This window comes from Aquarana catesbeiana, linkage group LG11 (genome assembly GCF_042186555.1).
Source record: "Aquarana catesbeiana isolate 2022-GZ linkage group LG11, ASM4218655v1, whole genome shotgun sequence".
NCBI lineage: Eukaryota > Metazoa > Chordata > Amphibia > Anura > Ranidae > Aquarana > Aquarana catesbeiana.
Window position 1 is genome coordinate 50,743,676 of NC_133334.1, and position 16,852 is coordinate 50,760,527.

General features: G+C 43.4%; 1 protein-coding gene across 4 annotated transcripts in view; it reads right to left on the reverse strand.

Moving 5' to 3' along the window:
- The window catches only part of LRP4 (LDL receptor related protein 4), a 164,193-nt gene that overhangs the window by 56,093 nt on the left and 91,248 nt on the right, over positions 1-16,852 (reverse strand). For all 4 annotated transcript variants that reach the window (XM_073604324.1, XM_073604323.1, XM_073604322.1 and 1 more), the window contains exons 5-10: positions 13,981-14,097; positions 11,172-11,300; positions 10,810-10,929; positions 7,127-7,252; positions 2,714-2,839; positions 1,625-1,759 (exon numbers count right to left, since the gene is read on the reverse strand). In XM_073604324.1, coding sequence (XP_073460425.1) covers positions 1,625-1,759; positions 2,714-2,839; positions 7,127-7,252; positions 10,810-10,929; positions 11,172-11,300; positions 13,981-14,097 — 753 coding nt within the window. The remainder of the gene's footprint in view (positions 1-1,624; positions 1,760-2,713; positions 2,840-7,126; positions 7,253-10,809; positions 10,930-11,171; positions 11,301-13,980; positions 14,098-16,852) is intronic.

Sequence of the window (16,852 nt, forward strand, 5' to 3'; positions counted from 1 at the left end):
AACGTTCTTGTTGGAAAACCTCTGCTCGATCAGCGCACTCAGCCAATAGGGACTAAATCAGTATTCTGATACAGTGAAGAGTCGTTATGTCAGAATACAAGGACACAGCTGGGAGCATTTCAACAGCCACCTCGAATGTGTGGAGGGGAAACCGGCTCAGTTTTTTCGTTCAGTTGACTGGATGGACGACAAAAACTGAGTAATGTATGGCCAGCTTAAAGTAAATGAAGACTTTTAACACTTGAAGTACCAAGTACAGTGCCCAGCTCAACCAATCCCTTGCTTACTATAACACATTCACTGAAGATAGTTTCATTTACGGTAACCACTTGCCTACTGGGCACTTTTACTCCCTTCCTGTCCAGACCAATTTTCAGGTTTCAGCACTTTGAATGACAATTGCGCAGTCATGCAACGCTGTACCCAAATGAATATGTTTTTGGGTTTTTTTTCACACAAATAGAGCTTTCTTTTGGTGGCATTTAATCACCACTGAGTTTATTTTTTAAACAAATGAAAAAAGACCGAAATTTTTTGAAAATAAATAAATAATAAAACCAAACTTTTCATAGTTTGTTATAAAATTTTGCAAAACAGGTAATTTTCCTCCTTCACTGATGGGCACTGAAGGGTACTAATAGGCAGCACTGAAGGGAACAGATTGAGCAGCACTGGTGAACACTGTTGGGACTGCATTGATAATCAGGATACTGCTAATTAGTGCCCTGATTATCAGTGCCGATGTCCCTTTTAACACAAGTTGGTTATCGGCTCTCTTCTCGCCTCGTGCTGTCAGCATGAGGAAAGAAAAGCCGATAACCGGCTTGTGTGTACATATGTGATCAGCTGTGATCACGTGGTAAAGGGCCGCTCTGATTGGCCCTTTACCCTGATCTGTGATCAGCTGAATCCACGCGGTGGAGGGGGGCACACGGGCAGCGCGATCACAGGAGGATGTCAATAGATGTCCTCCCGGCAAAGTAAGCCTTTGCTGTAGCCGTCTTTCGGCTATAGTGCAGGCAGAAAGGAGTTAAAGGTAATCTGTTATACTGGATACTTGTTAAGGCGTAAAATGGAACTTCACTGTATCTCAGCACCAATATTACTCTAACTAAGCCCCTTCTCCAGCTGATAAAAAAAAAAAAAATGCCCATGAAAACACCTCGGATGTACGACATTATTTTGCCCTAGGCCAGAAGCCGGGCATCAATGATTTTAGCATTTTCAGAAGAGGTCAGCAACAGCAGCCTATTTCCTTCTATGACAAGTTTCCTTAAAATGAAACAATACTCATCTCATTTCCAGCGGGTGGCCAGCTCCCAGGTCTCAATCACCAGCCACTGTCACTGGCCGGGCCGGGGTGACATCACTCCCGCACATACGGGAGTTCTGTCAGATTCAACACTGCCAAATTTTTATAGTGAGCGGCGCATGCGCGGCTCACTGTACAAGGGCGCACAGGCAGGTAAGTAGCTTTAAATGCAGAAGAGACAAAGCACGTCTCTTCTGCATTAAAAATCCTGCCTGTCCACCAATTTTATTTATAGCCTAAAGTTCCACTTTAATATTAATTCAGATTATGGGAAGATTATTTATTATTGCACCCCAGCCCAATTTCCTTCACCTTGGCATGATCGTCCGTCTTCCATGAGCCTGTATCCTGTCTGACACGTGCACTGTACCAGGCCACGCACTGTCTGGCATTTTTGGGCACAGCCCCCATTGTTGTGGTTGCAGTTCTCTTCTCCGGTCCGTGGTCCTGCAGGCAGAAAACATAACAAGGTTGGCTTAATGACAAGACAATACAAGAAACAGTGATACTGTGTAGATTCCAAAACAGCGTGCGTCTTCACTGCTGAAAGCCAAGATCTGATTGGCTGCTAAGGGTTACTTAATGGATGTGTTTTTACCCCTACGAAGTAAAGAGACTGTCATTTGCCCAGTTGGTGAGCGGAGGGTTGTTCCTTTAAGAGAAACTGTCACCTCATCCCGGTATTCATTTTCAGCACACTTCACTGCTGCTCCAACCAAGTCTTCAGAAAATGGCTGGTACTTCAGGGTATGGGAAATCATGTGACCCCCTACCAATCCACCCAAGCTACAGTGCTCAGATCTTTCCACCCAATAGCCAGACTAGAACACTGCCATGTTTGGGGAGGAGGGAAAGTCATCAACCCTGAGCTTACACAGGATTTGGACACAAGATTTGTTCTTTAACTACTTTCCTACCTCCGTCTGTTTGCCAACGGCAAGAGGTGGGCAGGTATGTACACAACGCACATACATACACCCAGACATATATATGTACAGAATGCACACACATATTCCATATCTATATCTCAAAAAGTTTTTGAAAAAAAAAAAAAAAAAAAACCCACAACAATGCAATGCACAGTACGCTATACCCATAGTAACGAACTTGAGGCCAAATGAAGAATATGGTGTGGAGTTTCAGGGAATTCTCTACATAACATATGACAGGTGGTCACATGACCTATCAAAATAATGTGACCATCTTCTCCTGACACTTTTCAATTTTAATGAATGGGAATTTGTAAGCATTAAGATCCCAAGCTAAGTAGAAAGTGCATTTATACAGGCACAGCACTTTATAGCCATATGAATGTGAGAAGGCCATATTGCCACAATATTATTCGACCCCTTTGTCAAAATCAGGGAGGAGCTTTATATAGCATAGTACATCAATACTAACGGCAGTTTTGATGTGGGCTCTCATCACTGCCGTCATCGCAATCATTTACTCCATTGCACAGTTTCCTCTGCCCGATGCAGCGGCCGTTACTGCACAAGAACTGGTCCTGAGCACACTGCGGGGTCCCTGTGATAGATGACAAACAGAGTGATTTGTAAAAGGAAAAACAACCCAAATAGCAACCTCTTATATACCAAATCTCATGTTTCATGTTCCCATTTAACACTTACACAGCAACTCTGAACTTCCTCATCAGCCTAAAAACTTCATCTTCATATTCACATAATGGTTCTTAAAGAAGTTGTAAGCCCTCAAGGTTTTTCACCTTAATGCATTCAATGCATTAAGGTGAAAAACCTCCTGCAGTGCTGCAACCCCCCCCCAGAGGCCCAGGGACAAGCACAGCAGATCCTCATTGGATAGATTGATAGGAGCAGGAGCCATTGGCTCCCCCTGCTGTCAATCGAATCCAATGACGTGGGTGCCTGGAGGGTGGGGCCGAGTCCTGCTGTCTGTGTCAATGGACGCAGCAGTGGGACTCAGGAGCGCGCGCACACGGGTGCCCCCATGGAAAGTGGCTCTTCGTGGGGGCACTGGAAAAGAGGAGGTGCTGCCGGGAAACCTGAGAAAAGCAGAACAAATCCCTTGCACTGAGCAGGTAAGTATAATATGTTTGTTATTTAAAAAAAACACGAACCTTTACAATCACTTTAAGGGGGCCATAGATGCAATAATTAATCGGATGGTTCAACAGGGACCAATGTCAGTGTTTGACCACAGAAGTAGGTCTACTGATTGACCTCTGTTCAACTACCCGGTCTGATAAAAGCAGTGTGTTCAGCACCACAAGCAATATGATGCAGCACTGATTTATGTAGTCTGACAGCGGGGAGTCCCCCCTGCTGCCAGAATACAACAGCACACCAGGGAAGATTCCCCCAATCCAACTGGATTGTGTGGATGGGGAAATCAGTTCAGTGTAAGGCCAGCTTAGTTGGGTTTGACCTGACCTTTGCCAACAACTGTTGCTTCTAAAACCTGCTCACATTAGCTTTCTCCTTTCTATTACACCCAAAAACCACTCATAGAAGCCATGGTTTCCATGCAATGCACCAATGAAGACCAAAAAGCCTGAAACAGCTGCATGAGGTTTGGAGTAAATGGCGCTATAATATTAAGCTAAATTAGCATTGTGCCACGGTTCTGGATGTGCATTTGGCCGTTAGGGTTCAAAGAAATGATTTGCATGCCTCCATCATCTGTCCTGAAAAATAAACCTCTTATTTTTGCGATATGTGATGTAAAGAGACCTAGTTCTGTGTACTAGGAAGCCTTTACTGTGGTACTAACTTATGATTCACTAACACTGTCCATCTCAGTTTTTTTCCTATTCTCCCCCTTTGTCAGTACGATGCACCTAGTATATTCAATCCCTCGGTTTAACCGGATCCTTTACAAATTTTTTTTTAATCAAATAAAGTTTATTGAAAAGAAAAGTGCGCATAAAAGGATATTATCCCTTACATTCTTACTATAAGCTGACCTTGAATACTTTCCTTCTGAGTATAACCTAATCCCTGAGTCTCAGTATGCCTGGCCTCGTACATTCTCCTCCTACGCTGAAACGGCTCCTTTACATTTTCCATATTACAAGGCCTATACATTCTATTTCAGAGTTTAACCCGATCCCATACATTCTCAGAATGACCTAACCATGTTACAGCCTCTTCAGTTTAACCCAATCTCTTACATTCTTTGCATGGCCATCGCTTTGAGTATTGTCCTCTTGGGTTAAACCCAATTGCTTACATTCTTAATATGACCCGGTCCTGTACATTTAGCCACTTCGGTTTAAAGGAAACCAGTACAGAGATACGGGGCCTGACACTACTAACCACCTCCTGAAAATGCTAGTTGCCTAGCAGTCTCTGGTTGGGGCATTTTCTGAGTCACCAACTAAAACAATCATGCAACCAGTGAAGTTAGAGCCAACTGATCTGCATACTTGTTTTGGATGACCAAGCAGTAAAGCTAAAGAAGCAGAAAGACATCCAGGCACTTAGCATTTTCTTCATAAATAAGAAAGTGGGACTCATTGCTATGCTGTAATACAACAGACCACCTACAATGTCTGTACCACCTTACCTAAGAGAACATACTGCTCAAAGACCATAATCTGGCCATTACCTTGTATAGGGTAACAGCCAATGGAGCTCGTCATAGCTGACAACATGAAATGAACAAGCCAGGCACAATCCAACGACTGATCCAAAAGCCTTCACAAAGCGTTAGTGGTTCAGGAGTAGATCTTAGAAGAGTCTGCCCAGGGAAAGCCCAACTCTCCTGATCTCTATGATTAAGCTCTATTTGGGTGCAAAATGTCAGCGTTAAGCCAGCCATAGACGGTTTGAATGTAGGCCAGTTCATCCGATTCAAATTATGTATGGGCAGGCTGAATGCACCAAAGTTGATGGATCAACTTGGGTACAACCAGCCTGTCGGATTTTAGATGCGATTATTGCTAGCGGCTGTAATAGCTGCTAGCAACAATCATGGTGTTCTCCCAGCAGGTGCGGCTTCTACTGTTGTCCCGTCCCCCCCCCCCCCCGCGCGCAAGGAGAACACAATGGCTCCCCGGGATGGATTCCCCATCAACACCCGAGGTTGCAGGAAAGAAAAAATCACTGTCTATGGCTGGCCTTAGGCTTGATCTAGATATATTCTTCTATGGTCTAGTTCTGGAACAATAAACATTGTAGATCCTGATGTCACTGGAGAGTGTACAACTTTTCTGTTCATTCCATGTGTGGAGCACTGACCAGCTCCCTTGGCCGGCACCTGAAACCAAAGAGATGAGCAGATTATGGGCTTTGGGTAGTGGTTCCCTTTAAGCTGATCATACACGGAGTGCATTTCTTTCCTCCAACCACGGCTTGGAGGAAAGAAATTAGCTCAATTCCCCCATCAACACAGACAGCGTTGATGCAGGAATCCCTCTAGCCGATCCATTGTCTTCTTGCAACGGAGAGCAGAGGAAGCCATCCCTGCCGGGAGAGGACAGTGATCATTGCTAACAGCTATAGCAGCCACTATCGACAATTGCAGGTTAAACCCAGCATGCTGGTTGTACCCAAGCTGAATGGTGAACTTGGTACATTCAGCCTACCCATACACGGTTCGAATCTCGAACCGTGTATGGCCTGCCTTAGGCCTTAGTAAGGTTATAAAGACAGTGTAAGTGGTCTGTTGTATTATAACAATTATATACAGTAATGTGTTCTATCCTGTGGCTACCTTGTGGATTCAAACCTAATCAAAAAGGTGGAAAGATTGCAGGAAAAAAAAAAAAACATGGAGGGGGGCAGCAGGATAAGGGTGGTTGAGAAGGGAAGAGGCTGAGCTTTTGTAGTCAAAGGGCCACTGGATTAGTTCCTATTAAACAAGCTTAAACCCTTAAAGGAGCCTATATGCAAAAGGATGCTAGGCGGGCTTTCCAACCATGTGATCCCTGTGATTTGCGGTCACAGTGGTCATGTGATCAGAAGCTGTACCATCAAAGACCACCACTGTGCTGCCGCATATATGCATAAGGCCAGAGACAATGGGTTAAAGACCTATAGGTCAACTAAGTGTTGGTCAAAGCCTATGAAAATAAGCGATCGACATATGCCGGATTTTCTTCAATTTTAACTACAGAATCTGAGTTTTGTAGTCATCTTTTCTTTATGAAAGTCCAGTGAAGTCTGGATTTGACCACAGATCACCTAAGGGTTCTCGTTTGTCATGCTTTGGCAACTGTGTATTTTGTTGCAGGCAGGTCAAGCGTCATAAGAGAGAATTGGTATTTTGTGATACCACAAGATTTTAGGTTGAACACCTCAATGGGATTTTTGCGAATCAGGTTTTTCAGCAAAATATGGAGTAAGCAGAAGACCTTTGTCTATAGTTCTTGTACATTTGGCCAAGTTCACCAGGTGTACAAACAAGTATCTAGCTCTGAAAAGCCTTAAAAGAAACTTGGGGGAGTGACCAGGAGTAATGTGGCACTAGGTGTAATCCAAGTAGCACTTTATAGTTTGTTCCAATTGCATATATGTTTCAGGAACAGATTTTGGGTGCAATAAAAAAAGGGCAATTAGCATTTTCAAGAGGACGTGTCGGTGGTGGCAGCCTACAGAGCTACACTACAGATTTCCTTTACCCAGTTCTCCATATTCTCAGTAGGATTTGGCCTCATAAATGCTCAGTTATAACCAATTCCTGACATTCTTAATAAAACCTGGCCTTGTACATTCTTTTCTACAGTGCTGTATAACCTGATCCCTTACATTCTTAGTAGGACCTGACCTTGTGTACTCTTCTCTGTTACTTCCTCGGCTATTTATTCCCCCTACTCAGGCATTTCCTACTTACCAGTCTTCTCACATCCCTTCTCGTCACTGTTATCAGAGCAATCGTCCTCTCCATCACACCTCCAGGAGAGGCGCACACAACGCCCTGTGCCGCAGCGGAACTGGTCTGCTGTGCACACTGAAGTTGCTGTGGGGATAAAATAGAAAACAATCTTCTATTAAATAATGACATAAAAACACAGATCTCTGTTATGTAGGCTGTTTATGATCTACTTGATCCATTACACATTAAAGTAAAAAACAAACACTCTGCAGAAAAGCAATTCTTACTATAATTGGCCGAGGAAGGCCTGTGGTGGATTTTATGGTCTACAGAAAGAGCAAGAGGGAAGTCACCCAACGTGTATGTACAATGGGGTGATTAAAAAGAAAGTCAAATTGTTCAGAAAAGTATACTCACAATCCCAGTCTTATAAGGCCAGATTTTGAGACATAAATAAAAAAAATCTAAGAATCGAATTAGCCTCAAGCACACTAGGTCTATTTGAAGGGACATAAAGTCAAGAAACATGTGAGGCGACACTTATTTTCTACTAAAGCTTACTATGAATTTTTTATTGTTCAGCCTGTAGGGGTAGGGACTGATAAAACACGTGCAATATATATGTAAAGCGCTGTGTAAAATTGACAACGCTATACAAGTACCTTTAATAAATGAATAAAAATAAATCAAAGGACGTCAGGTGAGAGGTGGCCAACAGCTCCACCTTTCTGGGTGAATTTCAGGCGATTCAACAGAAACTGTCTGAAAAGCGAACAGTAAATGGCCAGTTTAAGAGTAAAATCAATGGTCAGCTCTCAGAGGCTACATGATCATCAAATCCACTTCAACTAGGAACTGGGATGTCTATGGACACACTTCAAGTGAAGCAGATGCATAATACATACTGACCTTTGAAGGGCAAGCCTACTTAAAAACAAATTATACATACATAGTGGGAACGGAAAGTATTCAGACCCCTTACATTTTGCACTCTGTTATATTGCAGCCATTTGCTAAAATCATTTAAGTTCATTTTTCCCTCATTATTGTACACACAGCACCCCATATTGACAGAAAAACACAGACATTTTTGCAGATTTGCAGATTTGCAGATTTATTAAAAAAGAAAAACTGAAATATCACATGGTCCTAAGTATTCAGACCCTTTGCTGTGACACTCATATTTAACTCAGGTGCTGTCCATTTCTTCTGATCAACCTTGAGATGGTTCTACACCTTCATTTGAGTCCAGCTGTGTTTGATTATACTGATTGGACTTGATTAGAAAAGCCACACACCTGTCTATATAAGACCTTGCATGTCAGAGCAAATGAGAATCATGAGTTCAAAGGAACTGCCTGAAGAGCTCAGAGACAGAATTGTGGCAAGGCACAGATCTGGCCATGGTTACGAAAAAATTTCTGCTGCACTCAAGGTTCCTAAGAGCACAGTGACCGCCATTAATCCTTCAATGGAAGACGTTTGGGAGGACCAGAACCCTTCCTAGAGCTGGCTGTCTGGCCAAACTGAGCTATCAGGGGAGAAGAACCTTGGTGAGAGAGGTAAAGAAGAACCCAAAGATCACTGTGGCTGAGCTCCAGAGATGCAGCCGGGAGAAAGTTGTAGAAAGTCAACCATCACTGCAGCCCTCCACCAGTCGGGGCTTTATGGCAGAGCGGCCTGACGGAAGCCTCTCCTCAGTGCAAGACACATGAAAGCCTGCATGGAGCTTGCTAAAACACACCTGAAGGACTCCAAGATGGTGAGAAATAAGATTCTCTGGTCTGATGAGACCAAGATAGAACTTTTTGGCCTTAATTCTAAGCGGTATGTGTGGAGAAAACCAGGCACTGCTCATCACCTGTACATCACCTGTACATCACCTGTACAATACAGTCCCAACAGTGAAGCATGGTGGTGGCAGCATCATGCTGTGGGGGTGTTTTTCAGCTGCAGGGACAGGACGACTGGTTGCAATCTAGGGAAAAATGAATGCAGCCAAGTACAGGGAAATCCTGGATGAAAACCTTCTCCAGAGTGCTTAGAACCTCAGACTGGGCCGAAGGTTTACCTTCCAACAAGACAATGACCCTTAGCACACAGCTAAAATAATGAAGGAGTGGCTTCACAACAACTCCGTGACTGTTCTTAAATGGCCCAGCCAGAGCCCTGACTTAAACCCAATTGAGCATCTCTGGAGAGACCTAAAAATGGCTGTCCACCAACATTTACCATCCAACTTGACAGAACTGGAGAGGATCTGCAAGGAGGAATGGCAGAGGATCCCAAAATCCAGTTGTGTAAAACTTGTTGCATCTTTCCCAAAAAGACTCATGGCTGTATTAGATCAAAAGGGTGCTTCTACTAAATACTGAGCAAAGGGTCTGAATACTTAGGACCATGTGATATTTCAGTTTTTCTTTTTTAATAAATCTGCAAAAATGTCAACATTTCTGTCTTTTTCTGTCAATATGGGGTGCTGTGTGTACATTAATGAGGAAAAAAAATGAACGTAAATGATTTTATCAGATGGCTGCAATATAACAAAGAGTGAAAAATGTAAGGGGGTCTGAATACTTTCCGTCCCCACTGTATACACACACACACACACACACACACAGTAAATGCTTTGTATTCTTAAAATAAGGATTGTGGCAGGAATGAATGGGTAGTACCATGCTATACCATTGTTCAGTGGTTGGATCATGCAAGCATAACCTAATGCCATGTAAATTTTCTGGCTAGCTTTATTGTGCCGCCAATGAATGCTACATATGGCTTGTCTCCAGTGGTGGCAAACAGGGCAGTTTTTCCACCCTTAAAAACGCCCCACAATTGCCACAATGAAGCTGAAAGGCACGCTATCCACTGAAAAAAACAGCATAGAAAAGTAAAAAAAAAAAAAAAAAACAGTGAAGCATGCACTTTAAAACCAGCCACATGGACCAACCTTCCAACTTTCCAACCTGAGGGCAATCAAACGTTAAAAAAATGCTTGCAACCACCTAATGTGTGGAATGTTTACAAAGCATTTGCAAACGTTCAATATGTAACATCAGTGGAGACAAGCCTTAAGAAGCTGACAGAGGGCACAAAGGGCAACGGGGTAGTGCGTGTAAAAATGAATACAGATTCTTCACCATTTCTACTATCCAGTAAACCTGTTACTTTGCCCTAAATAAAAAAATAAAATAAAAAAAACTTTACAGGATTGGTACTCTTTAGATGCATCTCTAACATGGGTAAAAAATAGCTGGAGAGAAAGTATATATTTGGCACATTAATGACACGATTGGTGGTTTTTGAAACAAAGACATGTATTTATAAAAAATAAATTTGCATAGCTATTCAACCAGTAGAACTGCTGGTGTCTGTGCAAACATGAGAAAATTAAATGTACTCAGGCTATTTCTGCTACAGGTTGAATGTTATTGATCTATTACAAATGGCATGGGAAAATACTACACTATGGCTACTAGATGGAGCCGACAATAAGTATTTATTTCATATTTCATTTCAATACTGCTTCATCTAGTTCCATTTCACCCCATTAGCACAGAACAAATGTACCAGCAGTTTCACTGGACAAATAGTTAAACAATTTATTTATTTTTTTATACACCTCAACAATATTTTTTGCAAAAGAGACCCAAGAAATTTGCTTTGCATTACTGTGGAGAAGTCTCCTGTATGGTACTCACTGCAGTTCCTTTCATCCGACTGGTCATCACAGTCCGCATCTCCGTCACAGCGCCATCCAGAATTTATACACAGGCCACTATTGCACATAAACTCTCCAGAACGACATGGTTGATGGGATGCTAAGATAAAAAATAACAAGGCTGATAAATGTTGGTTTGAGGTCATTAAGAACTGCAAACCGTTAATGTGTGTAATTGAGGAATAACAAACAGTGGAGAAAATCCAGGCCCCGGGTGATAGACAGCAGCAGCAGGTAACTGTTTGACTGAGGACCAGATCAGATCAGAGGTACAAAGATCCCGGAGGAAACAGTAACGATGTCCGATAACTGGAGGCAACAAAACGTATCAGTGGCACTTACAGCAATCGGATTCATCAGACCAGTCTCCGCAATCATCGTCACCATCGCAATGATAGATATCCAGGATGCAGCGGCCGTAGGCGCACTGGAACTCCTCCGCACTGCAGCTAGGGGCTGGAACGTCAGAAGCTAAAGGAGAAACCAAGCATTTAAAAGCATTACTAGGAGCAGTCAGGTGCTGCAACTCACATCGACCAATAAGAATTCAGTTTACTTAAAGCCAAACTCCTCTTGGTATTATTATTATACAGGATTTATATAGCACCAACAGTTTACGCAGCGCTTTACAACTTGAGGGTAGACAGTACAAATACAATACACTTTAATACATTAGGAATCAGAGGGCCCTGCTCCTTAGAGCTTACACTCTAAGAGGGAAGGTGAAGAGATACAAGAGATAATAACTGTGGGGGATGTGCTGATGGAGAAAATAAGTGTACAGTTGTTAGGTGGGGGCCAGATATTATCTTGGTATACTTTGTGTATTTCTTCCAGATCTGTGCAGAAATCTAGGTAAATAAGTCTTGTGTGTACAGCGTTCCTAAAAGGGGAGTAGAAGTGGAACTCTGGTCTCCACTGTAATGTTGCCAATGGTAATAACCCATTGTCAATGGTAGTGCTGATACCCTGTTGCCAATTGTATTGCTGATAGCCAGTGATAGTGCTGATAATCTGCACTCACAGATACCTTGGCAACCTTTAAACAGCGCAGTACCTGCGCATAAAACCACAAGCTCACCAATGATTCACAGCCTACACAGAAGCCTTCGGAGAGTCGATATCACAGCCAGGAGAGAGTTACCTCCAAGCTGGCCTTAGATGGATCAAATCTTGGCTGTTTCAGCAGGGACCAGCCGAGATTCGATCCATTTATTGGCAGGCTGGCTGTAAAAAAGTTGAGCGATCTACTTGGGTACAACTAGGGTACTGTCTTTTTTGCATGCGATTAATGCCGGCGGCTATAGCCACTAGCAGTAACCATTGTGTTCTGCCAACCGGGAAGGCTCCCTGCAGAAAGAACATAATAGTGCTGCAGGAGAGATTCCCCCAATCAACACTGGCTGGGTTAATGGGAAAATCAAGCGATTTTCTTTCCTTCCACTTGAGGTAGAAGAAAAGAAAAATTGCATAATCTATGGGCTGCTTAAGCTCAGCCCAACAGTGAGCATTCTTCATTTTGGCATCTAGTTCAGTAGTGCCGAGATTGAAAGAAATTCTGCGCAGAAGCAGTAGGAAATCTGGCTTTTTATCTTTGTGATCTTGGCTGGTATGATGCACTCTACTTTCTGCAAATTAGAGGATTACACAGCAATGAAGTGCAGTATGCCTTTGTGGTTTTGTTTTTTTAAGGTTATCGATAAGCTAAAGCTTTTTTTTTTCTGAACCCATTGTTGTGCGCAAAAACAAAAAACCCATAAGTGGTCAAAAAAAAAAGTGCATTTGAAAAACATACAGAAAAGAAGTGCACTTAGGGGTCCATCTCTAGTCCACCTAGCTAAAGGGCCTCTCCTCATGGTCAGCCGAGCCAACCACTGAGCACTAGATGAGGGGTTCTCCCGAAGAGAGACTCCATGCCCCCCTGCTCAGGGGAGGAAGGAAACTGATGGTCAAAAATCCTCCCTCTCGACTTCAGAGTAGGTCCGAGGAGCCAAACCCTCTATCCGAGTGAAAAGGAAAAACACAAAACATAAGTGCAGGTAACACACGTGAAGAAAATAAGTACCAGTGCATGTGCAATGACTAGGCCTTGGAGCCTGGTAACAGAAATTGCCCCGGTCTGTGCCAAAAAGGCCTATCCCAAGAGGTGAGTGCCCAAAACATTGCCATGGCCATGTGCTTGTTCTCACAGTGGGTATCCCAGGCCCATAGTGATACCAAGAACACCCCTGGGATGGCCAACTCCCAGGGGAACTGACACAGTGGGTTCTCTGCCTTCCCAGCCCATGACCAGACCAGGTAGACCCATTCAAATCAAACATTTTTGTTTTTGTCTGTTAGAATCGGGAAAGATCAGAAATCCTGTTGGGTTTTTACTGCTATCTGGAGCTCCTTTACAAAGCTCTGAATAGCAGTAAAACCTGAAAGGGATTCCAACCCTTCCCCACTCTAATACTAAGGAAATAAAAAGTCTTAGCTGGATTTTAAGCCAAACCAGTACAAAAAAAAAAAAAAAAAAAAAAAGCTATCATCTGGAAGATGCATGAGGATACTGCTCTCCTATATTTTTTATCACTATAGTGATTGTAAACGATCACCTTGTAAAACAAAACCATTCAGTTTAAAATAGAAATAAAAAGGCCAAACATTTGTGTATACATATAAAAAAAAAAAAAAACACATTATAAATACCTTTGTTCCCTTTATTATAAGTGATCACATTCCCTCTGTTCTCAGCTGCATAAAAGCTGGCGGAGGAGAAGCAGCAGCACACTAAGCTTTTCAGTGTATGGCTGTGCAGAGGGGGCGTGTCAGGACATATGATTGGAGGAGAGCACACTGATTTCCCACCATAGCTAGAGAACTGACCACAATTTGTTCTCCTGCTTAGTGTGGTCACTTTATAATAGGAAAGCAAGGGGACTAGCAGGAACACCAGGGATTTCACATAAAGGAAACAATACAAAGAGAACAGGATACTTTCTCAAACAAGTACATGTACAGCAGGCACTTATCAGGAATATAAAGTGTTGGGGTAACAAATGCTTTAATAATATTATTATTAGTGATAACATAATTCATTCTCTACGGTTTCAGAATATCTCAGGAACTGGATTTCCATTTGACTTCTGGAATGTTTGGATTTACTTACGACAATTTTCTTCATCCGATCCGTCCTTGCAGTCTGTGTCCCCATCACAAAACCAGTGTTCTGCAATACAGCTACCATCAGAGCACCCAAACTCCTTCTCTGAGCATTTCCTCATATCTATTGGGGGAGAGAGATAGAAATGATCCAGTCTTTGTAACAATATGACTATATATACTATATATGATCTAAACAGACACAAGTACAGAATCAAGTGCAATGGCAAAAGGACATAATTACAGCTCAAATTTATGGATCAAGCCTAATAAAAAAAAAAAAAAAAAAGATTAAAAGCCAGCAGCTACAAATACTGCAGCTGCTGACTTAATAAATTGGACACTTGCCTGTCCCACAGTCCAGTGATGCCGGGGGACAAAGCCCCGCTTGTCTCCCCCTCCTCTCTGCGGCGCAGGCATTGTCATTGTGGGCGCCTGGCTGTGGCTTTACAGCTGGGCACGCACTGCGCATGCACGAGCCACGCAGTGCGCTGTGACTGGCCGGGCAATCATCTGGGACCTGTGACATGTCCCAGATGATTGCCAAAAGGATTGTCGAAAGGGAGGGGGGAAAGGTGAGCTTAGTTCCGGTGCCCCGGGAGGAAGTGGGAGCTGGAACCCTCTAAAAAGAGGGTTTCCGCTCCCCCCCCCCCCCCAAAAAAAAGACGACATGCCAAATGTCAGGGGGTCACATTCCCTTAGTTCACAAGTCATATTGAAGGTTATTAAATATTACCTTTCATTTTCAATCTGCCTGGAGAAGTTCTGTACACAAATGGTCTATCTGCCCTTAGCTCAGGCAAGCAGGCAGGAGAGTGTGCTTAGCTTAGACCCCTTTCACACTGAGGCAGTTTTACAGACGTTTTAGCGCTAGAAATAGCGCCTGTAAAGCGCCTAAAACCTGCCTCCCATGCAGCCCGAACGTGAAAGCCCGAGTGCTTTCACACTGGGGCGGTGTGCTTGTGGGACGTTAGAAAAAAAAAGTCCTGCAAGCGGCATCTCCCAAAATGCCCCTGCCCATTGCTATGAATGGGCAGCGCTTCCAAAACGCCTGAAAAGCGCTACGGAACACACAGGCGTTTTTAACCCCTTCTTCAGCCGCTAGCGGGGGTTAAAAGCACCCCACTAGCGGCCGAAAAGCGCCGCTAAAACGAGCAGTCTCCAGTGTGAAAGGGCTCTTAGAAAACCCCTCCTTCCCTTCCTGGGATGTATGACATCATTTGCCTAGGCCTGGAAACCAGGAAGTAACTGAAGAAATGTAAACTCAATATATGAATGCAAGCAGCATAAGGATTAAAAATAGTCAATGTTGATGAAGAGAGTGAGGTTCCATTTTAAAGTATCTCTTCCACTGAAATAACAAGGTGTGCTGGTTTAGTGTTCAGGGCACTCCCCCTCTCTTCTCTTCCCAGGCAGTGGCTGGCTGGGAACTCTAATGGCCCTGCCTTGTTCCCGGTGACATGTTTCTCCTGGTGTTTTAAATAAGCCTTGCTGGAGGTAAATGTCTTTTTTGCATGTGTGCGCTGTAATATTTTGTTTTGTTGTATGGTCTTATGGCTGCACCATCTTTAATGCATCTTTTAGGGTGTGCCCCCCAAATATCTTGTTTGTCTATTGTATGGATTCTGACCAAATCCTTTTGGGCTGGAGTACCCCACTCCCTCATCTGTGCCTCTCATTAGTGTCCATCTGTGTCATGGGTGGAGACCTCTAGTTCTACCATATAGAGGAGTGTATGGCTCCCGTGGTTCAGAGAAGCAGGATCTCCCATTCTATGGATAGTGTAGGACCCACTAATCATGGCGTATTTTGTCGCAGTAAGCGGGCTTAGCACCATATAGCAATATGGTGTGACCAAATCCCCATATTTTTTGATAAGGTTTTTTGAAAATGTCTAGGTGTTTTAAAATAAGCCTTGCAGGAGGTAAATGTCTTTTTTGCATGTGTGCGCTGTAATATTTTGTTATGTTTCTCCTCTGCACACAGACATCACTCTGCTGTTCAGGGACAGTGTGAAGGTGTCCCTGCCAGACCTGTTTCCCGGGGACCTTCAGTACCAGAGCCCAGGATGTGGTGAGTGGAGGCTGGGGGCCGACAATGAGCTTCAAAGTGGACCTGTCAGCTGTTGTGGAACCAGAACCCCAGTGTGCCCCGACAGCTTCTGCTGGACTTCTACTTCCACAGGAGCTGGAGAGACCCGATAAACCTCCATTCATCATGTGTAAGGATAGTGAGGAGCCCCGTCATGTCATTGATGTTTTAGAACCACAAGTCCCTGTGTGTCCTGACTTCTGCTGACCTTCTATAGAGCCATTATCCTGTATATATTATATATAGAACTTGTACAGTATTGAGCCTTCAATACAGAGATCCGACAGCTTCTGCCAGGACTTGTCCTTCCTCTAGGGTTGTCACCGGTCTGGGAATCACCCGGACAATCCAGGTTTTAGTCAGCCTGAAACCCGGACACATTATTAAGATCAGACCAAGGGCGTATCTTCGGGGGGCCGATGCGGAGATGGAGAGTGGGGTAAGGCTGGATTCACACCTATGCATTTTTAGTGCATTTTGCAGGTTTGTACTACAGTCCATTTAACATGGTTTCCTATGGAACACGTTCTGTAGTGCAAATCTGCAAAATGCAAAAAGCACTAAAAATGCATGGGTATGAATCCAGCCTAAAGGGCTGGTAAATATGGCAAAAAAATTTCCCTTTGGGATTAATAAAGTATTTTGAATTCAGATTCAGAATTTACCAGCCCTTTCCTTTCCTGAATGGACACAGTGAGTGATCGGTCACAATCCCCCACGAGATTATTCAGAACTGAAGTATGTTAAGTTATGTTATGTAATATTTGTGTCCGCTAATAATGACTTTA